This window comes from Perca flavescens, chromosome 19 (assembly GCF_004354835.1).
Source record: "Perca flavescens isolate YP-PL-M2 chromosome 19, PFLA_1.0, whole genome shotgun sequence".
In the NCBI taxonomy this organism is placed as follows: Eukaryota; Metazoa; Chordata; class Actinopteri; order Perciformes; family Percidae; genus Perca; species Perca flavescens.
In genome coordinates, this window is record NC_041349.1 from 17,236,655 (window position 1) to 17,261,011 (window position 24,357).

At 42.2% G+C, this 24,357-nt stretch overlaps 1 protein-coding gene across 2 annotated transcripts in view; it reads left to right on the forward strand.

Annotated features, from left to right (window-relative positions):
* The first annotated feature begins 10,121 nt into the window (after positions 1-10,121).
* The window catches only part of rbpjb (recombination signal binding protein for immunoglobulin kappa J region b), a 58,235-nt gene continuing 43,999 nt past the window's right edge, over positions 10,122-24,357 (forward strand). For both annotated transcript variants that reach the window (XM_028563955.1, XM_028563956.1), the window contains exon 1: positions 10,122-10,300. In XM_028563955.1, the coding sequence (XP_028419756.1) occupies positions 10,281-10,300 (20 nt within the window). In that variant the 5' untranslated portion in view covers positions 10,122-10,280. The remainder of the gene's footprint in view (positions 10,301-24,357) is intronic.

A 24,357-nucleotide genomic window follows, 5' to 3' on the forward strand; every position in this document is an offset into this window, starting at 1 on the left:
GGCCGGGTGTCTGCCAGGCGAGGACGGAGGGGAGGGGGGGATACTGCTTCTCTGTGTGTGTGTGTGTGTGTGTGTGTGTGTGTGTGTGTGTGAGTGGGTGGGTGGGGGAGTGGGGGGGGATGTGACGCCGACCCCAGCAAACGCCCCTGACCCTGAGCAGATGGCGAGGCAGGGTCTCTCCGCTGAGCCAGAATTAATAGCGTGTGCCATGTCACATTGTCTGAGAAGGGCCTGCTGAAAGCAACCCCCGCCCTCCCCGCCTCTCACTTCTATCCTGATTTTTGCATCCCCCTCTCTCCCCCTATCTCTCTCTTTCTCTCTCTTACCTACCTTTCTTTGACAGCTCTTTTGCCATTTCTCTCTGCTTCTATCCTTTTTTTTTCTTGTCTTCCCCCCTCCTCTTCTTCTGGGCCTTTTCTACCTCCCATACATCACATCACTTGTCTCTTCCTTCTCCCCCCCCCCTCCTCTGATCCTGCACTACATCCACAATCTCCTCCAGCTTCCCCACAGAGTGCTTACTCTTCCAGGCACTCGTTTGCTCATTCAGTCACTCATTCATTTATTCACGTGCGCCTAATTCATCCTTCTTTTTAACAGACACTCATTCACAGGATTGCCCACTCGCCGAGCCTTTATTGGAGGACAATTAAGGCACCTGCATTTCTAAAGCTTCCCCGCTGAATGCCTGCCACCCCATTTCCTCACCCGTCTGTTCACACTACTACTACTGTTCACTCGCTCACTTGTTCTTGCATCCGGCCTTGCTCACTCGCTCATGTACAGAGTTGCTGGCTCAGCCCATCACTTCATGTCACTCAGTCACACCACATAAATGCAGAGAAATCTGAAAACACACCTCTTTTCATCAGAGTTGGTCTTCCATTTATACTAAGACCACAAAAACCTTTTCAAAAATGCTCCCCAAAGTGGATATATCTGAAAATCCTGGTCTCACATTACAGTGTGGATGGGGAGTATTTGTCAAGAGGTGATTTATGATCATCATGTGATGCATTTTTGAGAATCTCGTTTTTCTATTGCACGTGCTTGCAAAACATTTCCTCAAAACTGATGAAAAGCCACTTGGCGGAAATGTTACAAAAGTGCTGGTGCAGGCTCAAGTGGCCAAAATACAAAAACATAATACACCATATACAGTATATGATACACAACATGGGAAAGACTTTCTAAAGGACCACAATGTAAATAACCGCTTGGGCTTTATTTGTGTTTTTATCATTTTGACAAATGTACAAAGGATGCTGTGCATTTATTATTTATATAATGTATATCATATATTTTTATATTGTCAATAAACAATTTCAATAAATCAATCAGACAAAAAATCTTGACTCAAGGCACCACTTACTGACTATTTTTTAAAGCTTTCAATCCGACCGAGTTTGCTAGATTGTTATGGTAACTGTGGTGTAAACTACTGTTTTCAAGATCAACTTTCATACTACATGTTTTAGTTTAGTGCAGTAAATGTAGGAGGTAGGACAAATGTATCCATACAATCATATACAGGGTTTCCCACAGAAAATGTGTTAGTTAAGGTGGTAGGGTGTCAGAACAGCCTGCTTGTCTCAGAGGAAGTGTAATGTCAACAGCAACCGCTTTCGCCTCTCCATTAATATCATATCGCAGCAAACGCTGTCTGCGTGAAGTTTTTAAAAACTGTAACCACACTTGAAATCGCTTTATCGGCATTGCCGTGACTCACTGTGACTTCAACAAAACTGCAGAGCCGACGTAGTTTGCCCGCACCTCTGCACACGTGTGCGTGTGTGTCTCAATATGCAGAGAGGACAGATAAAGCTAACGCTTACGTGCTGACGATGTAGTTAAGGCGGCAGGCGTGTCTTTCTTAGGCGGCCGCCTTAACTTCAAAGTGCTGCGGGAAACCCTGATATAAGTAAATATCTTCAGTTTAAAGAGAAGCGGGGGGAAAAGGGCAAAATGTGGATGCCAAAGAAAGCATAATAGTTGAGCTGTTACCTGAGTATCAGAGGTGAAGAAATAAATAAGACTAAGAGTCTACAGCCATGCTAGTGGCTCTGTGAGACTGTACTTAAGCTAAATGCTAATGTCAGAATGCTGACAGATCTGGGCTGACATTCAAACATGGTCACAATGCCCGTGCTAACATGCTGATATTTAGCAAGTATAGTTTAGCATGTTAGCATTATAGCTTTTGCTAATAGGCACTAAACACACAGTACAGCCAGGTCATAAAATAAAGTATTACCAAATTCCTGAGAGAAACATGAATGTCTGTACCACATGTCATGGCAGTTTTTTAAAGGTATTGTGGAGGATTTTCCCGTATTTTAGAAAAGAACCGCCCTCTGTACTTTTTGAAAAAATGCACATGCGCAACACTCTGCCTGCTCCCAAGAGGGAACGCCTATTAAACGTGGGCACGAGAGTGTACTGTTTACAAGTTGCTGTCGGCATGGCTCATACAAGCCTACTTTCCAAAAGAAGATTTGCACTTTTTCACAAATTGAGATGTTTACCGTGTGTGCGCGGTGTGTGACTTGTGCCAGGGCTAGCATCGCTAATCATAGCTTACATCAACTTTTACTAGCAGTGATTTTAAATGGATTTCTCCAAATAGCATGCCAAACTTTACCTGTGGAGTAGAAAATTCACGACCCAACCTGTGCTTTTAGCGCACGCCAGCGTGTGAAATATTCTCCCAAAAGCTTCAATGCTTCAATGAATGGCTGAAACCGTAGCACAAGCTCACAACACATATACACCTGAAAGCTAGGGACGTGCACGTACAACGGCCTTACGTAAACATATCACCAGAATGATTGACAACCAGGAGGACCAATAGTCTTGATGATCCACTCGGAAAAAGAAAATCCTCCACTATACCTTTAATCTGGGCCCAAATGGTGTGTGGATGTGCACTATCTAGTCTGTGGGTGTGGATCCATCACAAATATTTGCAGGGCCTTCCTCTCTCCCTCTTTCTCTCCTGAAGCGGCAGGGTGGCTGCCAAGAGTGGATAAGAGGGTCAGGGGTATGTTCAAACTCACCCCTTCTCCTTGTTTCCACCCCCATGCTTATCACCAGTCCTTTTCCTGATCCCCCCCCACCACCCCGGCCTCCTTTGACTTTATCGGCCTACAGACAGACAGCCTGGGAGATGGAGGACGAGGAGGACGCAGAGGGTCACGGCCTCAGCGTTCAGGCACTTGGCCAAAGAGTGTGTATGTGGGTGTGCATGTGTATGTTGCACTGTATCACCTCTTCCCCTTTGCGTGTGTGTCATAGAATTTTTCCTATTTTTGCACGCGCTGCAAAATGTTTGCTAGTGTGTAAATATATTTGTGTGTGTGTGCATGAGGAGAGAGAGAGAGAGAGAGAGAGAGTGTGTGGGCGTTAAGGAGGCAAAGGTCAAGGTTTTAGAGGCTCACTTGGCTGAGGCTCGTTCCCTCCAAACCCCCCACCAGCCAAACATGCTGCACATAACAAAGTGAAGCTGCCTATCTAAACACTATCTCCTAAACAATTGCAATAGCAGCCCAGAATTTCATACAAATGTACAAATGAAGGAATATTTTAATAGAATAGTTTAATAATTGCAGGAGCAATTATTAGTTTTCATTTCACTGAAACAATTCATTCTAGATGTCCTGTCCAAAAATTTCTTTGGGTTTGGGTTGAGCTGACCAAAGTACTTTGTACCCACTAATAACTATTCATCAGTCTTTTTGTCATGATATAACACGGCCTGTCACTCGCTCTTGTTAAAAAAACATTAACATTCTGTATTGTAACATTATCAGGCTGCTTCTGCTATGAGCTTCGACTCTAGAAGTCTTAACTGACAAGGGCGGCAGGCCAAGCTAAACGAGTTATGCTCTTAGTTTACTGGATGTGAATATCCCAGGAGGGTTTTCACAAAGTGGAGAGCTTTACTTATGTTGGATAGTTCCATTGTTATGACATTTTGACCCTGTTCCTGATTAGTCTCTTAAGGGTTTGAATTTTGGAGGAGTCTTTGCTCTTTTTTTCTGGGACAAACCCCCTCTAAAAAACACTGGCTCCCAGCCTAGCCGACCGCAATACCAAATCTTTAGGCTCAGAAGATGATGTTTCAACCACATCCTGACAACAAACAAAATAACTTGTTGAGGTTAGAGGATTCTTGCAGGCTTTACTCCTTATATCTTCCATAAATCAGGCTTTGGATTCATGTGCATACAAAAGGGGTCAAGAGGAGATTTTGTTTGGGGCTGCATGCATCGACTCATATTTTCCGAGGTGGAACGTGGATGTCAGTCACAGTAACACACGTCCAATGAAGCACTCCAGAAGTGAAAGTGACTGCATGCATAACAGCTGAGTCACCAAAGAAAGCACCTATGGAGTCAAAACTACAAAGACAAATCAACTCAGATTTCCCCTTTGCGTGTTTTATGATTAACTTGACTCTTTTGTATCGCTCTCACTTGTCTGATGTTATTAAGGTTTGAGAGATGATTCTAAAAAAAACTAACTGACATAAACTAATGAATTTTGGTCATTTCAGCTGTGCGACTCATGCTGATTCATCCTGGAAGGGGTCAATAAGTGTGTTACAACACCTTGTTACAAAAAAGTCATGTTTTTGAGTTCCTGTGCTCTTTGGTTAACAGCTACACTTGAACAAATTTGATTTATGCTCAATACACTGCTTAAGGGAGTCTCAGTGGTAGCTGTTAAGGGATTGGAGAGCATTGCACATTTCTTTTCCGCACTAACATTTTCCCATCTGTACTGAGAATTGGAACCAGTTACCTTTAAGATGCCTGTTTGGCTTATCTTGTAGTGCTCCTAATGCTCCTTTTTCCTGATAGAGCAGAATAGTGTTTTAGGACACTTTTTTAAAGGACAAGCTTGCTTATTTGTTGTTATTTCTTTACAAGAATCAATATTAATATTGTGTCTGTGCACTAAGTACAGACCTTAAGACAGGCAAGGCTAGCTTAACATAAAGACTGGAAGCAGGGGGAAACAGCTAGCCTGGCTCTGTCTGCAGTTTGGAGCACAGGTTAGGGTAACGGTCTCTGATATTAAATTTGGACAGAGAGAGGCTAAGCAACGCTAACCAGCTGCTGGATGGTTAGCCCAGCATAGCATTACTGGCTTCATATTTACCAAACAGACACAAGCGTGGTATCAATCTTCTCATCTAGCACTTGGCAAGAAAGAAAATAAGAGTATTTCTCAAAATGTCAAACTATTCCTTTAACCTACAGATGTTAGGTCAATATCTTCTTCTCACTCTTAAAGAAAGAGATCATTTTAATGATGATGCTAAAAGAAATCCTCATTATGTATTTTCAGGGCTTCCGTAGAACTCTGTAGATATTTGTATCTTCCAGTGAAATGTTACGATATAATGTGTTTCATATACAGCAAATCAAAATATACGGTTGGATGCCCACAAATGTGGGATTTCACTTCATTTAAGCCCACTGACATACATTAATTCCAAATAAATCCCGCTCTTATAATGTCACATCTTTCACGGGACAGTTTGCAAGCATAAATAAAGGCAACAAGCTGCTTTTATACTTTCCATAACATAATGCATTCAACAGCTCATGAGCTCTGCTTTTTTAATCAAAGTACAATACCCTGAGGCAAGCGCTGATTTAAAAAGATGGCGACAAGCAAAGCCAAGTCGGTCCAGACCAGACCTGCACTCATATAACTTTTTATGAAAAGGCTTCCCCCTCGTGAAAACTAAAATGAAATCTGCTGTGTACAATCCTCAGCAGGACGATTTGAGAAGTGCTATAGTTGCAGAGCTGACATCTCTCCTCTGGTAACAGAAAAAACATGCTGGTTTTTGCTTTTTGTATCTATCTGTGCTTGGTGTTTCTACTGATAACCATCACACTAATGGATTTATGGGTCCTTGTGATTGTGTCGTCGTGGCTGTAAAAGTCTATAATCTAGCTCTATTACAACAGTATGAAAGGCTGTCAAAACACACACACACACACTGCATGTGGATTGATTGCTCCTGTTTATAAATTGGTTTTGTTATCAGTTATCCGGCGAGCTGATCTGATTATAAAGGCTTTCATTAAAAGCAATAAAGTATCTGTTTCTAAAGGTAGACTCTATAAAGCCACTACAAGTCAAAAATATATTGCTTATTTTCCGATGTCATATACAGGCTATGTCACAGCTGTCAAATAGTGTGCCTCTGCTGTTCGCAACCAATAGATGTGTGGCAGCTTGAACTCACTGTGAATCGTACAGGTCCAGAAAAGGGGAAACGTATCTTTCCTCATACCTCCGATTCGCCTCTCCTACAAAAGATTAGGGTTGCAAAACAGGCGCTTTAGCTCCCTTGACAGTCTGCAAACTTATCATCCTGTCGTTTTTTTTTTTTTTCCCGGTTCTGTGATGTCTTTGGGACCTACTTGTAATGACAGACATGTGATAAAAAAGTGGGAGGCTTTGAACAAAGGGCGAGAGGGGAGTAAAGGCGTGCCCATCTCGGATCGATCGTGCTCTCCATTTGTCAAGCTGTCTGCCCTCGTCCACCCCTGGGTTATCCCTTGGGGCTGGAGAGCAAGACAGATGGACATAACGGACGGATGGACGCCCTTCCCTCGGCTGTGAACTCAGACTCACACGAGCCAGACTTGATTCATTTATCTTGTGATGTTCACTGAGGGAATATGATATCATCAAGTTGCTGCGTTGCTTGAAAAGTTTGTTTACTGCGTAAAATGTATGTAGGAGTTGCACGAGGTGTCACATTCTGATTTCCTGTCTCTGTCTGGCACCCAGCTGATCCGCCATGTATCGTCTCATCTGTCTGCTTACCAGTCTAACATTTGACCCAGTGTCTCTTGACCCACCTTCTCTGTCTGTCACTCGTTCTCACTTTGATTATGTGTCTGCTTATTTCAGGAAGTTTCACCACCCCCTGGCCGTATCAAATGACTTTGAGTCAAAGAGCTGCTAATCAGGAACCTCAAACTGCACTTCCCTAATTGGCTCGCTTTCTTCTTCGTTGTGTTTTTCACCCCTCAAATCTGCAGATAAAAATAATTTCTCCCTTTATTTTTTATAATAAGTGCTAGCAGTGCTTAGATGGATAAGCAGGATGTGAAAATTGCCTCGACCACAGAACAAAACTTGTTAATTCCACAGTTTGAGCTCAGCACTCAAAAGAAATGAATTATGAGGCTTTAGTGTCAATCTTTGCAATCACAAAGTTGCTACATTCAGTGACCCCTTAACCTTTTTACAAACAAACAGCAGTGTTGGATAACAAACAATGCATTTGACAAAGTGACAGTATGTAGGCCAAATCTATATTGAGATAACACAGATGGGATGATCTACTGGTCAGGGCAGTTTCCACATGGGGACAAGAATCTTTCTATCTCAATCTCCCTTTCATTCTGATCCATGAGCTTAAGCAGTCAAGTGAGTGGATTTATAGACCTGAGGCTTATGGCTTAGTCATGATTGCTTGAATTGGCTGTGTCTCAATTAAAATAAATGTTTTTTACTCCTAATGAGAGAATGGGAGAAGATTGAGACAGCTTTCAAACAAATCTAGAAAAATCGTGTTGCCAGACGCAAAAGATATGCAAATGGTAGGGTCTCAAGGAAACTTTAAATCATATGTTTGAGTGTTCTTTAAAGCGTGTTATATGTTTTACAACAGCCAAAAAGGTCAAAGTTCAAATCCTGAATACCTCTAAATTTAAAAGTTAACACATTCTCAATAAAGGGGCTGTTCTCCTTTCCTATTTCGCTCCCATTTTCTCTGAAAAGAACTTGCACTTGTGTAGCCTTTTTTATTTTTTATAGTGTTCAGCTGTAAAATATTTGAGGAAACTTTATGCTTCCCCATTCAACTCTGAGGGTAACTGGAGGTTCTCCGCCGACTATAAAAAAAAGAGAGGGAAAGGAAAAATGGTTAGGGGCAGGATGAGGTCCTCGTCTCTGTGTCTTCATAGTGTAGGCCGCGGGCCAGGCACACTCTCAACCAAAACCTCATCCATGCAACTCTTTTATCTTGATTTTTTCTCGTCGTCTTTCTTTCTGGCAGAAGAGTGAAGCTCCATAAAAATGAATTATGCATCTAAAAAATATGAAGCGTGTAGAGTGTACACTGGAGAAGATGGCATCTGCTACTTTATACAGAGAAAGTGTCTGTGTGTGGATAGGTAGGCAAACATACTATTTTTAAGCATGCTTGATTTGTTCTTCTTCATATAATGTTAAAGGAACAGTTTGATGGTTTGTAAAGTATGCTTATAAGCTTTCCTGCCAAGAGTCTGTATGTTAAATATGAAGCAGGAGCCAGCAGCTGGTTAGCTTAGCTTAGCACAAAGACAGAGGGAAACAGCATGGCTCTGTCCAAAGGTGATCAGCACCTTTAAAGCTCACAAACTAATATGTTCAAGGTTCAAGATTCCTTTTTTTGTCATTTAGCAAAACACAGAAATGTAAAGCATGCATGAAATTACAAGCATGGCTCCTTTTAAAAACAACGATAAAAACAGGGTAGTAAATAGAGCTCTGAATATATATAAAAAACAGAATAAATAATTTCCAGCAGATGATTTTGTACGTAGGCTACGACTCTGATGTATTGCACTTGTAAATTAATAAATAGTATTACAATTGGCATAAAAGCACAGTTTAGTGGTGTTTAGTTGAGTTTATTAGTCTGATAGCAGTCGGGTAAAAGCTGTTTTTTCAGTCTTGTCGTGCTGCAACGTAGGTTGCAGAGGGAGAACAGGCTGTGACATGGGTGGGTGGAATCTTTTACGTAACTGGTGGCTTCTTTCCCATTTGTCTAATTTGTATAAAAATGGGACTGTAAAAACAACAGTTTCTGGTCTCATATAATTCTCAGCAAGAATGTGAATAAGCGTTTTTCCAAAAAATGTCCAACTCTTTTACAGTCTGGCCCAAATATTGCAAAAAAAAAAACCAAAAAAAAACAGCTAAGCTTGTAGTTTCAAATATTAAATGCATTTAAACATGGTGGCAACTCTGCCAACTATTTGTGTTGTATTTGTCGGTGTTGTTATTTATTCATTCAGCCAACAGCCGCTTTTCCATACAAAACAGCCTCAGGCAGATCACACACACAACATCTAACAAATGAGAGCATTGACTCGCCATGAGTGTAGTCTCAGAAGCCTTCCCTTTTTCTTTGAAGTCTGAAAAACACCCACAAGAAAAGTCACTTGTAAGGTGAACAAAGATGCCAAACCAATTAAGGACAACAAAACACAGACCTACACGAAGGTTTATGACTCTCTGACCCCTCCCAGATAAACAAGAATGACCTGACTAGTTTGTGGTGGGGATGATATAAAGACACACTTTTGCAAATGCACTCTGGCTGGGGGAGAAACCGTGGCTAATAAAGCCCATGCCACATTTCCAAGCATGATCATTCTAAATAATAGCCTCCCTTGTACTTTGACTGAGGTTTTGGCTGTGAGGAGGGTGGTCATGGGGCTCCCCAATGTGATGGCAATGTACTAATCTGCCCTGTATGGCCCATTCACATGTGTTCACACCATTGTTTCCAGTTCTAAACAGGAACTGCAATGTTACCCAAGGGAATAGCAAATTTGGTGTGCTACAAGAAACCCTTTAATTCCTAGTCTCATCCCCTCTCATGCTTGTTGTCTACTATTGTGAAGTATTGTAGAATAAAAAGGATATTTTCGCTGTAATTACATGCAGCTGTTAATGCTGAATACTGCAGAGACGCCATGAGGATGTATACTACAAAATCTGTGTGAGCCTGGGAAAACCGAGGGTTTCCTCACCACTAAACCGATCGGTGCAGTAATTTATTACCCGGTAAACACGTGGGAATAGTATTTCAGCGCCACAAGATAAACAACTTCTCCACTTCACGCACATCTCGCGATAGGGGACGCTCCCTCTATGCTCGCCTATTGTGAGAGTTTTCCAAGCCTCGCGTGATCTGTGAAGTTTCCCACGCCTGTTGTTGTGGCGTCTGCCCTTTTCGCTCGCTCACTCTCTCTCTCCCTCTCTCTCTCTCTCTCTCTCTCTCTCTCTCTCTCTCTCTCTCTCTATTGCTGCTACCCGCCGCCTCCCTTTTTCTCTGTCTTCCTCACCCACCCCCTTTCTCTCCGTCTCCCTCGTCCCTACACCTCCAGTCTGCTTCTGTTGTCTCGGCGGATTGTTGGACTGTGGGAGAGAAAGGATATCGCGAGTATTGGAGTTTTGGTGAGAGTTTGTGGAAGATGGCGCCTGTTGTGACAGGGTGAGTCTGAGATTCGGGGCTGGCGGTGGGGTCCACCGTGGGGAGCGGAGTTGAAGAGAATACAAGTTATTACCATGAAACAGCTTAATTGTAATCCATGTGTTGTAGCCTGGGTACAATGCAATGTTTTGACCACCGGTTTACTCGCTGGAAGTCGTTTCTTTGTCTCAATGTGTTTGCGTGCGAGTGTTTTTTTTTTCTTTGACCAGTTAACGTTACTTGCCTGAGCCGACTGTTGCTGCAGTGTTTTGTGAGCTAGCCCCAGCTAAGCGATACTTCACCCTCGGTGGTCTTTTTCCCAGACAACGGCGAGCTGTAAGCTAGCAAGCTAACCAGCGAGCTAAACACAACCAGCGAAGCATGTTTTAGAAAACAATTTAACACGTATGCCGTCTCTTTCCCCCCGACTGGCTTACGCTGAAAGCTGGTCCTGTATTTGTTTTCGAAACGTGCTCACCATTTAGCCGGGCAGCACGTTTACGAACTGGATTCACGACTCAACACAGCTAGCTGTCCGATAATAGACGTTAGCTAGCGATATCTGACTGAAACACGTTGCAGCTTTGTGAGCAAGGCATCTCTTTTGGCAGTGTTTTTAAATGTTAACTGCATTTGTGAGATAGTTTTTGCTTTACACGGCGTGCTTGCTGCAAATCTTTAAACTTATCTAGAGCTACCGTACACAGTGATTAGCGTTTACTTTTAAGACTTCAGCTCCCTGTAAGTGGACGACAGTGCTGGAAAATAGTATCTAACGTTGCTACTTACAGTGATCTGCATCTCTGTAACATTAAGCAGGTTGCTAATGAAAACTCCAACCTAACACTGCAGTGCATCCAAGGACAAATGTTTATTCACCGATAAACACCCATAGTCATGTGTGCTTAACCCTATTATCACTGCAAAAATGATCCTAATCTTTCAGTTACAACGAGCATTTGATTAAGTTTCTCATTTACAGTCTGGTGGTCATAAAAGTGACGTTTTCTGCCCCGGAGAACACCGAAATTATATCTCATGATGAGCTCTAAATATTAGATAACTAGCTGCTAGTCTTGAAATACTTTTTTGTCAAATTTAGTTTTTATCTCTGAGATGTATAGAAATCTAAACGATTTAACTAGGCTTGGTGCACGTTCAGTAAATGCTACTAGATAATACATCTGTGATAAGATGAGACTTGTGATGAGTGTTTGCTGTGCATGTTCATTTGGGGCTTTCCAGCAGACCTGAACTGATTTCAGTTGAAGGGGGGTGGGGGGAAGCAAGCTAGAGGGCAGGCGGGTCAGGTCTGGGTGGCTGGCCACCTGTCCAGATGATATCTCCAGATTCATGTGTGTTTGGCTGTGAGTGGGGGGTCAGTGTGTGTGAGGAAGATTGGGTGGGTGCTTGGGTGAGAGGTTTAACAGAAAATTAAAGTGCCATAAGGAGTCTTTTTTTTTTTTTTTTTTTTTTGCTGATGGCTGGCCATGTTCACAGTAACGGTTGGAGGCATCACAGAGCCTGACCACGGCCCCATGCCCCATGTACTGTTTGAATGGTTTTGGCTTTACACAGGGAGGGGCTCCACAACCACATGGTTGTTACTGGTATTATGACTCTCTTGTAAAAAACATTACAGAGAGGCAGTGGTTGTATGTTTCTGTCTTTGAATTAGAAGTTGTAGGTCATACTGACTTCACTGTCCCTTCAGTTGTAAGTGTATGTGTTGCACTTAGAGACATTTCTATTGTGTTTCTGCCTAATTTAGTTTGCTGCTTGGAAATCTTTTTATTTGTATCTATTTTATTGTTAACAATAGAAGATCATCAAGTTTGTGTCAACACCATTCCCACTGTGGTGTTTTATACTGGATGTGCATGATTGCAGATGGCAGTTGCAAAATTGGTCTGACAATTCACAATACATTTTTGCTTTTATGAAGCACTGCATTTTATTTAATGTACAACTCTTGTAATTGGCAAAGAGTTAGAGCTCTGTAGCATGTACTATGAAACACATGATAGCTACGACACAATCCAAAATCTACTGTATATTTCAAGTATTAAAGGCTCACTCCCTGTAGGCTTTAAAAGGTGGTTGTAAAGAGAGTTGTAGTTTGCTGGGCAAAATTAAAGTTGTCTTTGCTTAGGTTTCTGGGTGCACAGCCACTGACATCACTCACTTAAGGCACCCTGCCATTCTCGCTCTAACTCACGCTACTCTCGTATAGGGATGTCACGAGAACCAGTACTTCTCCGGTAAATTCTGAAAAGTGACAGTACTCGTTTTTCTACATTACCGTAGGTAACGAGGGATGCAATTCTTCCGGACCTAATGGGGGCAGTATACGCCTACAAGAGCTCTAGTCTGCTCCTAAACGGCACAGAAAAACAGAATAGCACCTCATCTCCATGCACGTTGCTCACCGACGGCTAGACCGCATTCAGCCTCTGGCTTAACTGTTACATCACATCTACAGCAACGGCTTCACCTAGAGCTCCCAACCAGAAAGTAAATCTTTTTCTCTGCTGTTGTCTGTCACAGCCTAGCGTTAGCTTCGATAACTGACATTAGCTAATTTAAGCGCTCGTTTTAGCGGACCTCTATAACATCAGTTAACTTTAACTAGCCCAGTTCAATGGGCAAAACAACAGCGGCAGAGAGAAACAGACTTCGCTAACTAAAAGCTTGCTGTCTGGGAGTTCCAGGTAAACTCATGGAAGGCAGTACTGTACGCTGGTTGTGTGGTGATGCCAGGCTTCCAATAAGCGGGCTATGGGTCCAGAAGACTGACGTTTTCTCCCGATTACATGTAAATCACGCTGTCCTTGCCCCATCCACTCCACAGCAAAACAGTAACAGAAAGTTATGGAAAAAAACTGACACTGAAAAAAGAGTGACATTACACACAAGTGTTATCCTTAAATACAACTTATAAAGGAGGGCATGTGATTTATTGTTTTTTTTTTTTACCGTGGTATCAAATTGGTTAAAGGTCCCATGACATGGTGCTCTTTGGATGCTTTTATATAGGCCTTAGTGGTCCCATAATACTGTATCTGAAGTCTCTTTCGGTATCGAGTATCGTGTACTTTTGGTGGTATTGGTACCGACTACTAGATTTTTTTGTTATTGTGACATCCCTACTCTCGTAACGGGGGTTGCCGTACGTTGCTTCTTCATCCGCAGTAAGGAAAAATCTATACCGTCAGAGCCCAAGTTGCTTTCATAATTTTCCCTCTTTTTTTTTTTCTCTCTGCCAGCAAAACTGATTGTGATATCTGAAAGAGCAGCACTGTTCACCTAGGATGATAAAAGCATGAATCACTTATTTCAACACTGCTCTGCCTTTGCTGTGCCTCAGAGGGACGGGATTTCATTTTGCTAACCCCCCCCCCTTCCATCCCTTTGCCAACAAAAAAATAACAACGATTGAGTCTTTCAGGCCAAAAGCCAAGCGTCTCTGTGCTAGTGTAATGATACTACTGAGCCTTTCTTTGAGACATAAACCTTGTATTCTTGCATTTCTTATTATGAGCAAATGAGCGTGCAGTTTGAGCTCTGCGGCTGTGTTGACGGCGATCAAGTGAGTGCATGTGGAAGGGAGAGTGAGTGTACCTAGACATAAAAGTTGATCTGTCTGTGTGTGTGCATGTGCATCCATTCCCCAGGGTCACTTCCTCTTCCCTTTATGAAAGAAGAGGTTCAGAGAGAGCAGCAGATGTTGAAGTGCTGACCTTTATGGTGGCAAAGGCTCAGACTAGAGTTAAAAGACATGCCGAGTTACCCCACCCCACTGCCCCTCAAAGCATCAGCCCCATGTCCTCCCACACACACACACACACACACCACTACCTTAGCTGCAGCACTGATGGATAGGTTAACGACAAAGATGACACAAGCTACCTGATCTGAGTTGTCACCTCCAGTGTTGTGCAGCCTCCAAAGCTGCCCTATATCCACCCAGAGCTGTGAAAATCTTCAGTTGTGTGTGTGTGTGTGTGTGTGTGGGGGGGGAATACAAGCCAAGAGGGGGCTGTACAGAAGTCACAGGCAAAGCACCAAAGCAAATGTGCCACCGCCAGACATCTTTAGGGGGATTTATTCTTGTGCATACAGTAGCCTATTGTTTTGGAAGTTCATGCATATCCATTACTTCACATGATTGAAATATCCCCCCAAGCCTATAGTTCCATTTAAGGTTCAGATTCAACTTTTGGTCGAGTGATGATGGGCCTCTTAAAGCACCACACGCCCTGGTTGAGTCAGTGTCTTCATTCTCTTGTTTCCCTATTCAGTCGGTTTGTGTCAGTCTGTCTGTCTCAGGAGAACAACCACAGGAGACACCCAAGGGGATAGAAATGCACATTTTTGCGTAATTTGGCTTGGAGTTCCGCCAGCTTGGCACTCCTGGTTCTTGGTTCTCAGCCACATGCTTAAGTGTGCACAAACCAGATATACCATCATAGCATGTCCCTCCTGCTTATTCATAGCAAGTGGTTCCCTTTTGAGGGTCTTGCGTTACCTCATTTCTCCAAGCCCAGGCCCTGATAAGGGGGTTGGATTTCTCACACAAAAGCCACTTGCTTGTGCAAGACTTGGAATGCGTTAGTCTGAGCTCATACTTTTTTTTTAATCTGTGGCTCTTCCAAAAATCTTGCTGCTGTTTGCTTCGGCGAGGATGGGACGGAACATTCTGATGAAAATCTGAAACCAGTGTGGTTTTCAAAACAGCCATGCCGTCATGTTTGATGGAGACCCAAGTCCTCTTGGAGTTGTTGTTGGCATCGGCGTCACTGCTTAGCTAACACGAGGCAAATGCAGTGGAAGTACGTACCTGTCCGCTGACTTGTTTTGGAGCGGCTTGTTGTCTTTCTCGCATTTACTCACCTCTTCCAAGAGAATTTCCTCAGCCCCAGCATTCGCCTTTCCCTGCCCCTGTTCCTTTACTGTTTGTAGCGATTACAGCTTCGCCAAGGGAATGTTGGTTTCTACTGTGTCAGCAGTTTTTGCTCCCGCTGTCCCTCCACATTCAGGATGTTTCATTCAGAAAACATGAACTAATTCCCACTTGTCTGACTCCTATTTGCTTTCATTCGGCCTCAGTGAGCAAACTCTTACCTACTTCTTATGTTGGGGCAGCTGAAATTGGGAGGAAAAAATATGAACTCTGTTGACACTTGTGTGTTTGTCCCTCTTTCTCCTTAGGGGTGACAGAGGGGGATCTGTAGTTTGAAGTTGACTTTTAAAAGAGGACTTGTGCTAGCCCTCTGATATATTTTACAATACTAGATTATGATGCGCTAAGCTTTCAGGAGAATTCACCAGAGAGCCATGCTTAGAGAGAGAAGCTTATTTTATTGGCCCAGGTCATTGTCAGCTGTGGTAGTGAGGGCTCCAAAGCATTGTTCAAGTGTCTCGCTGTTAGATCGTTCTGTCTGTTCTCCGACAACCACTCTGGGCCGCTTCAACCATTCAGAGGAAGGTTACAAATATACACAGGATCTCCCATGTTGGGAAAGCCCCTAACAAAGCCACCTCCCACAGCTTAAAACAACCACTATTACTGTATTAGATGAGAAGGGAGTGGCAAGCAGTGAGCCTGCCTGTAGTAAACCTTCCTGAAAGAAATGTTGTTGTAGCCTTGGGACTGTTAGCATCATATAAAGTCTGCTGATAGCCACAGAGCAGTATTTCACTCCTATCCTCTTTAGGCAAATGACTCTGATGTAAACATTCCTTTGCTGTTGGTTGATCCTTGCAAGCCTTTTGAATTGACATTTTTACAGATCTACCCCATTGTCTTTGCTACAACTAAGCATACCAGTGCAGGTTTAGGAATAAGACTTGGTTTTTGGTTGAGACCATGTCAAACAAATTTGACATCAGACAGATTCTGTATAATCTTTAGTAGGGCTGTGCAAATATTATCCCGATATAGGTCATTTCATATCTCGATAACAAGATACATCATGTTATATAGCATGCTTTCTGGTAATTTAATAGATAAATACTTTATGAAAGAACCACACGGTAAAGCCTATTATTGTATACTCTTGTGTGAATGAAATATGAAATACTTGACAATTTAAAAAGTACTGAGTATTTTCTATTTTATGAAGAACATTGTGCAAAATGAACATAATGTGCAAGGATCATACACACACATAAAATACCTGTTTTTGTATTTTTTGCATCAAATTGTAGATAGTAGTATCGACAAGAGTATTAATACGTATCGGTGGTGATTAGCAGTATCGGTATCAATAAAATCCTAATGATACCCATAGAGATTTTTATATCTTTTTGACGATATCATCATATTGCCCAGCCCTAATATTTATTAGTTTGGCTTATTTGGCTTATTTTTTAGCAATGTTGTACAATTATGCACCAAAATGGACAGATACATTCAGCATGTCATGTTTTTAAACCCAAGTGTGTCATATTTCAAACCATGATTTCTGCAAGCCATCCTGCACGGACACCACTGTAGGCAAGTGATGGCAGCCCTGGGGTGACAGGCAGCCTACATCCCCCTCTGATAGAGAGATGTGTTGGAGAAAGAGCCATAAGGGCACAAAAAGGAGTTATTAAGTGAGAAAATATTGAAGGAAAAGAACAAAGCGAGAGAGCAAGAGGGGTTGGGATTCCAGGAAAGGCACACTGTTATCTCCAAATGTTTCTTTGCTTTGTCTGGTTGTTTAACTAAGGCTGCCGGAGAGTTTTACTGAAGAATCCGCCTGGTGGCATTCCTGTGGCTGTTGACGTCAGGAGGTTTTGGCCTTTGCTTAGGATCACAATGAAGTAATAGGCATGTGTGTCATTTTGTAGAACAGTCTATTGATTGTGGTTGAGAAAACAATGCCTTTTTTTTTTTTTTCTTGAAGAGAGGGTTGCATACTGTGGTTGATCATCTTGCACTTGTGGCTGCAGTCTGATGTTCTCTACCGTTGCCATCATGTTGGAAGCACTGCTGAGGAATGTACGTGAGGTTTCACATGAGCTCATGGGAGGAAACCAACTTGTTTTCTTTATATCTACTGGGCTAGCCTGAAAAGACACCAGCAAAGTCTCTCTATTTATCACCCTACTGGATTTATTAGAACTGGGCCTCAAATATTCTAACCTCAACCCCAACTCGCCGAAGTGTCTCGTAGACAATTTGCCACAATTCACCAGCTCACCTCCCTGCACGAGAATCTGACATATTACACTTTATTATATTTTTAAGCATACTAGTTTCAAGACGTGTGTGTGTGTGTGTGTGTGTGTGTGTGTGTGTGTGTGTGTGTGTGTGTGTGTGTGTGTGTGTGTGTGTGTGTGTGTGTGTGTGTGTGTGTGTGTGTGTGTGTGTGTGGTTAAGATTCAGAAAACCATATCTTGTCTCACATCTTGTTAATGACAGAGAATATTATTTTTGGAAAAGATAGCATGTTTTAGAAGAGGAACAAGTAGCAGGAACAACAACCCCGTTCCTCATCATGACAACAACACTGAAACCAGACAGTAGTCCTAAGCTGACAAAGTCATTGCTAAACTGCACATACACAAGAAAGCGTGCCATGGTCTCTACATTTGGCTTGGTTTGCTGAGGATCATCTCACAGCATGTGGGCTAAAGGTTTCTCTCTCTCTCTCTCTCTCTCTCTCTCTCTCTCTCTCTCTCTCTCTCTCTCTGCCAGAAATTCAATTGTTTTCTCTTGTTGCAGTTTAGTCAGTCCTTTGGGTGGTTTTGAGGCAAGGGCAGGGCAAGACGGTGGTTAGTTTGCCTGAGCTGATAATGTCCAGAGAGTCTGCGCTTAATCTTGGATTCTAGATAGATGCAGTCACATTGTTGTAGAACTGAAATGAGTAGGCATCTCATCGATTTGTCTATCGGCAGAAAATTAATCTGCAGATATTTTAATAATTGTTTACTCATTTCTATTATATATCAATCAAAATGTCGATCATTCTGTGGTCGCAGCTTTTCCATTGTGAAGTTTTGCTGATTATCTCTGTCTGGTGTCATTGTAAACTGAATATCTTTGGGGTTTGGGCTGCTCAGGATATTGTGACTTAAAAAAAAAAGGTTGTTACATTTAGAGCTGAAATGATTAGTTGGTTGTTGGTTGCAGCATTGTTGCCTTTTGAATTGATATTCAGTATATTTATTTACACTCAGGCATGTGCCAGTTTGATAATTGTACGTTACAATTTCCTTGGCAAAATGTATTTATATTATATCTGTACTGTAAACCTTGTAGTGTGCAGATTGAGTCTGCGATGTTTGAGTAAAGTAACAAAGCCACAAGGCCACCCCACTGGTTAGATTATGAAGGAAATTTCCTACTTTGTAAACCCCCCAAAAATGTATTCAGTATTCCAGAGGCTGCATGCTATGAAGCACCTGGGTGCTCAGCTTGTCACTGCCTTCAGTGAGAAATGCTGACCCTTCTGGGTTGTTTAAGTTGTGGTTAATCAAGACAAAAATACAAGAACTGCTCTGTGCAGTGCAATCAATGCCTGGTGAAGAATTCAGTAAGTAGGCAACAGGGTGGCATAGTTAGTAGGAGGACCACCTTTCAACAAGGAAACCTGTGATGACATGCATCTGCCTGCTGAAATGCTGAAACCCCACCAACTCCAATGTGGCCTGTTTTTTTTGTTTTTTTTCCTGCATAGAGAAAGTTTTGGCGCCCCCCAAAAGAGGTTTTAGTCAGCGCCAAAGGAAAATCACTCCGACTGCTGTCTGTCCGCGGCGGGCTGCACTGCCGTCTATCAATTACCGTTTCATAACCTGTGAAAACGTCTCGTAGACGTGTTTAATAGTAGTCCGGTTCCGTGTTTTGGTACAGTTGGTTTTAACACCTGATGTGAGCCGTACAGGAGCACGCATGAAAACCACAGTTTCTAGCGCTTTATCGGCATTGACCTGACTCCCTGCAGAGGTGGCGGCGGCCCGCTCTGTCTCTCTGCTGAGCCCCGTTCAAGTAACATCGGCAGTTAAACTGTAGGCTTTTTCACGCTATGATGGTTAAATTAATCTGCTGTTCACATGCATGCCGAACTGTAGGGGCGGTCCGTTACACTACTGTATATTCAACATCTCTGACAATTTATTGATCAATATTTCAAAATAGAAAACATTACACTAACATTTTGTATTCCTAACACTATTGTATTATTGTTAGGGCTGGGTATCGTTCAGAATCTTTTGATCCGGTGCCAATTTCGATACCTCAGTTTCGATACCGATTCCTAGGGCTGGGCGATATGGTTGAAAACTGTATCACGATATAAGTTTTTCATATCGGTCGATATCGATAATTATTGATATTTTTTATGACCTATTTAAAATAAGGACCAGGAGAAAAATATGTTAAATTTAAACATTTTTATTTTGAATTTAACCCTGCTCTGATTATAATCCCCTCAGTTATAAAAGCAGAAATGTCAACACAACCATGGAAAACACTCAAATAATTCAAATGTAAACGGGTCTAAAATCACAATGAACACTTAACAATTATCTCTTAACATTAAGATGCAAAATTAAAGAATAAGTCTTCACTTTTCACTCCACGCCGGTTCTGTTATTGAAGAACACGAGACAGCGATGTGGCGCAACCAAACATGATACTGTTACATGATTGGCTGTTAGAGTGTCACTCCCCACGTTGCTAGGTTGCCAGAGAGCGAGGGCCTTTGTTCATGCAACCAAACTTGATTCACAACCTCTGGTTTCTTCTGATGAAGAAAAACAAGTTATCGAACGTTTTATCGACCGCATTTTCTATTGATATTGATTATGTGTCTATCGCGATACATATCGTTATTGTTTTATCGCCCAGCCCTACCGATTCCTAACGATACTTTTTTCGATACCATATGTTTTAAAATCCATTTCAACATCAACAACAATACATTAAACACAAAGCTTTTATTTTCTACCTTAATTGTGGATCAAAACCGTTATCAAAATAAAAATAAAATCTGGTAAACTGCTCACTCAGAGTAACATTAATAAAAGTGCCTTGCCTTGCAAGCTCAGCCTGTCAGTCAGTCATCAGGGCAGAGAAACCATCGTTGTGGCTGCTTGTAAGAGGAAGTGTAACGTCAACAGCACCGCGACCGTTTTCGGCTCGCCATTAATATCATATCGCAGCAAATGCTGTCTGCGTGAAGTTTTAAAAAACTGTAACCACACTTGAAACCAACTGTGACTCTCTGTGACTTCAACAAAAGTGCAGACAGTTTACTCCGTCCGAACCTGTGCGTGTGTGTGTGTGTGTCGGAGCTCTGTGTCAATATGCAAAGAGGACAGATAAGCTTGCGTTAACGCGCTCAGCTGCTTTTTTTCGATACCATAAAAGTATCGACGTTCGGTACCCAGCCCTAATTATTGTACAAATTAGCGACAACAGTAATAGCAGTTACCTTATGTAAGTCACAACTACAATTTTCAACTTAGGAGCAAAATGTGCTGCTTGTGAAAAAAGTTAGCATTATTGTTTTGTCCCAGGGCCCAAGGTGACATGTTTTAACTGCTCATTTTGTCCAACCAAAGAAATTGAATTATCTATCATAGGAGAAAAAAACCGCAAAATCCTCACATTAGAGAAGCTGGAACCAGATAACGATTTAATCAGTTACCAAAAATACCTAGCTTGAAATCCAAGACATTCCAATAAGGGTCATTTGCAATTGAATCACAATGCAAAGTTCTGCATTTTACTTCAGTTACAGAAATAGTGATTGGCCACTCTTACCTTTGCAATGCAACACAGATAAAGAAAAATCCAAAACCATTTTGCTTGCACGCTAAATAAGACTGGATTGTTTGTTTCCTGGATATTGCTTTCCTTTGCAAATCAATAAATGAGTGTGAACAATTTTCTTTGTACTGCAGTAAATGTGTCTGAGCTTTGCAAGGCAAAGCTGCGCCAATGCATGCTTTAAAAAAGGGAGTCAATGACTGTTGACTCTTTGACTTGTGGTCAGCACTGTGTTTCAGTAGCAAATGTCTGCACGCGGGCTAAAGGCCTCGAGCAGCCAGTGTGGTTATCAAATCCTTTACCAGAACCGCTACCTGCTCCTTCATCGACGGCTGTTCTGCACAAGAGCGTGAGCTACAGTATTGTTGCTGCGGTCAATCTCGACTCCTCACAATCCCTCCCCCTGGGTTCCCTCTTGTTCCAGCAGTGAGTCATCAGCTCAGCAGAGAGTGAGAAGGGGGAAAGGGGAGCGGGAAAGGGCGGTTCATTCAGGGTTCAAGGCTCCCTTGCCTCTTCTCTTCTCTGACAGTTTCCCCCGAGCACATGACCCGTCTCAACCCTAAACCCCAGCCGTCCTATGTGGGCTACAATCACACTTGTCACTTCAGTGCAGTTTTTATGATTATGAATGTCTAATTTTGGGAGGTAACTTTGCTGCATGTCTTTGCAATTGGCCTGGAATTTTCTGTTCTGTGTCTCCTGTAGCTGTATACTTAAAACAGCCCACATGACTTTGTCTTGTTCTTCTTTTTTACATTGCTGATGTGAGTAAGCAGACATGCAATCTGTAGGCTGGTTGGGACTTTTATCTTGTCCTCCAGGTACTTTTTGTTTGATGTTTATAAAACCAAATACTGTGGTGGTTGAATTGTGACCTGATTATGTACACTTTCAGTCCAATACAAACCTATCACTTCCATTTTCTGTGTATGCAGGCATGTTTTTACTGTACCCTGGCAAGATTGAACAGTATACATCATGTTGAATTTATAGTAGTCCTACAAGATAGTCTGTGCAGGTATAAATTAGCTTTTTTTTTTTTTAAATGTTTAAATCACTTCTAGTAAATGCCAAATTAGAATAGCACATTGAAAGATTTTCTTTACTTGCCAAAGTTGCAAGTGAAGAAAGAAAAAATTTCACTTACACGAAAACCACACATATATTTGGTATCGGACTATTATAGTGAAGAGAGTCCTTTGCTGTCTGTCTCTATAACCTGTCTGAGGTGTGATAATGCAGTGCTGCATACCTCTTGACTGTATTCTCTATCATCTGTCTGCCTGAACAAAGAACAACAAGCCCACTCATGAATTCTAGCCTGAAAATATGCCTTGACCAGAAGTATTTAGAGCTTGAGCTCCCTCAGACATAGGTGAAGCGAGTTAACCTTGTGTTCGGTCATTTTGTGTTCTCTATTAAATTTTTTAAATTGAGGCAAATCAGTTCAGTGATGACCTATGTAGATCCACTGTGACTGGTCAGAAGTGTCTGTGACTATCTCAATTTAGGACACGTTATCTGAGGACTGAATGGAGCCAGGTGGCATGCAGTATAGAGAAAACCGAGTCAGAGCTGCGGGATTCACAAAGGAGACTTCATTAAAGATAGAACAAGCATCAAGGGAGTCTGTCTGTCTGTCTGTCCGTCCGTCCATCCAGGTTGGCTCCACAGCACACACTGGAAATGTCATTACTTTGTGTTCAGGACATATTGTGTGCACAAGTAATGTACTTGCTCAGTATGTTCCAGCCTCTGCGCCAGATTACACTCGTTAATGTGTACAGTTGGTGTGCAAGCGATTGTACGTCTAGAAGTCTTATTGATTGTGTGCCAGGCCAAGGCGAGGTTTAAAAAGTCTGTCCATATGGAGCATTGATGTTGGAGAGTGCGGTCAAGAAGGAGAGAGATGGAGGAAAGGAAAATGGAGAGAGAGAGAGAAAACGAGGAGGCCTTTTCTGCCTCTGTCATTAAGCTCTCCCATGTCAAAGACAGATGGAGCGTGTGTGTGTGCTTGTGTGTGTGCTTGCAAGTACAGACTGATGCGACCCACCCAAACACACACACACACACCATTGAGCCCTGCCCTTGATTGTGCCTCCAGCGGGGCGTCTCAGGGCAGCTACCAGACCTCTGCCATCTGCAGTCAGTCAGCCTTGAGGGTCGGACAACTCATCAGCAGTCCGTTAACTCAGTCAAATTAAGTTCTCTCGGTTTCTGCTCATGCAACATTAAACGTTTATTTCTTATAAAAGATCATTTTCTGGCCTTTTGGGATTCTTCTGATCACATCATCCTTCATTTCTTTCGTTTCATCTTGCCCTTCTCTCATTGCAATTGTTAGGTTTGCAACCAGAGTGGAACAATGTAAGGGAAATGTAGAAAGTAGATTTTCAAAAATAAATCATAATAAACACACAGCAATGTTTGACTCATTTTCTGTCAGTGGTTTGCTCTCAAAATTAAGGCATTTAAGCATTACTTTACATGTACGGCAATACTAAATATGGATTTAAATAAATTAGGTTGAAGTACACTAGATCGCTGAGGTATCTAACTTTGAGCTGGAAAACCTCAGAAAGCATGTAAATAGTGCCATCCACAAGAAAGCTAGTGCATTCCCCCTAAAATTCAAGGTAAACATGATAATTAATAATGAGCCATATAGCCACAATCATGCAGTGTGCCTTTTAATTTTGTATTTGACCTACATATGTATTAAGAATGCTGCCGTTACTGTCATATCCAAGTAAGGTTTCTTTTATTTTTTTTTCAAATAATATTCTCTCTAAAGAGATCACTTTAACATGCTCCAAAAATGTAAATTCACTAAGCAATTGAACCTGCATATTGGTCTTTAACTGATCATCCTCTGTTTCTTTGCAACCTTTTCTTCTCCCCTCATTGTGGATAGTTGTGGATGCTACATAGAAAGTTTGCTAACAGGCAAGCTTGTGAGAGTATTTGTACCGACTCTGCCCTCACCACTCCTAGCTGGCGGCTGCAGTTGTTGGCATGTGTTGTGGCACATGCCAGGCGGCGGTGCCAAGCACAGAGCGAGCCTCCAACTCGAGACACGTATCTCCGTTGTCTTGGTCCCTTTCTGTCCACTCTTCTTTTCCTATTTACAGCTTTTTCATTATCCCTCCTGCCTCCTCCTCCTCTTTGAAGCACTTGTCCAGGGTTGACTTAGAATATGACTTCAGTGCCCAAACTTGGCCGCCGTCACTGCAACAGTTTTTCTCAATGATTAAGTATGTGCTTGAAAGACGTGCGTAATACCCCTGCTGCAGGCCACACATGGTGTGTGTGTGTG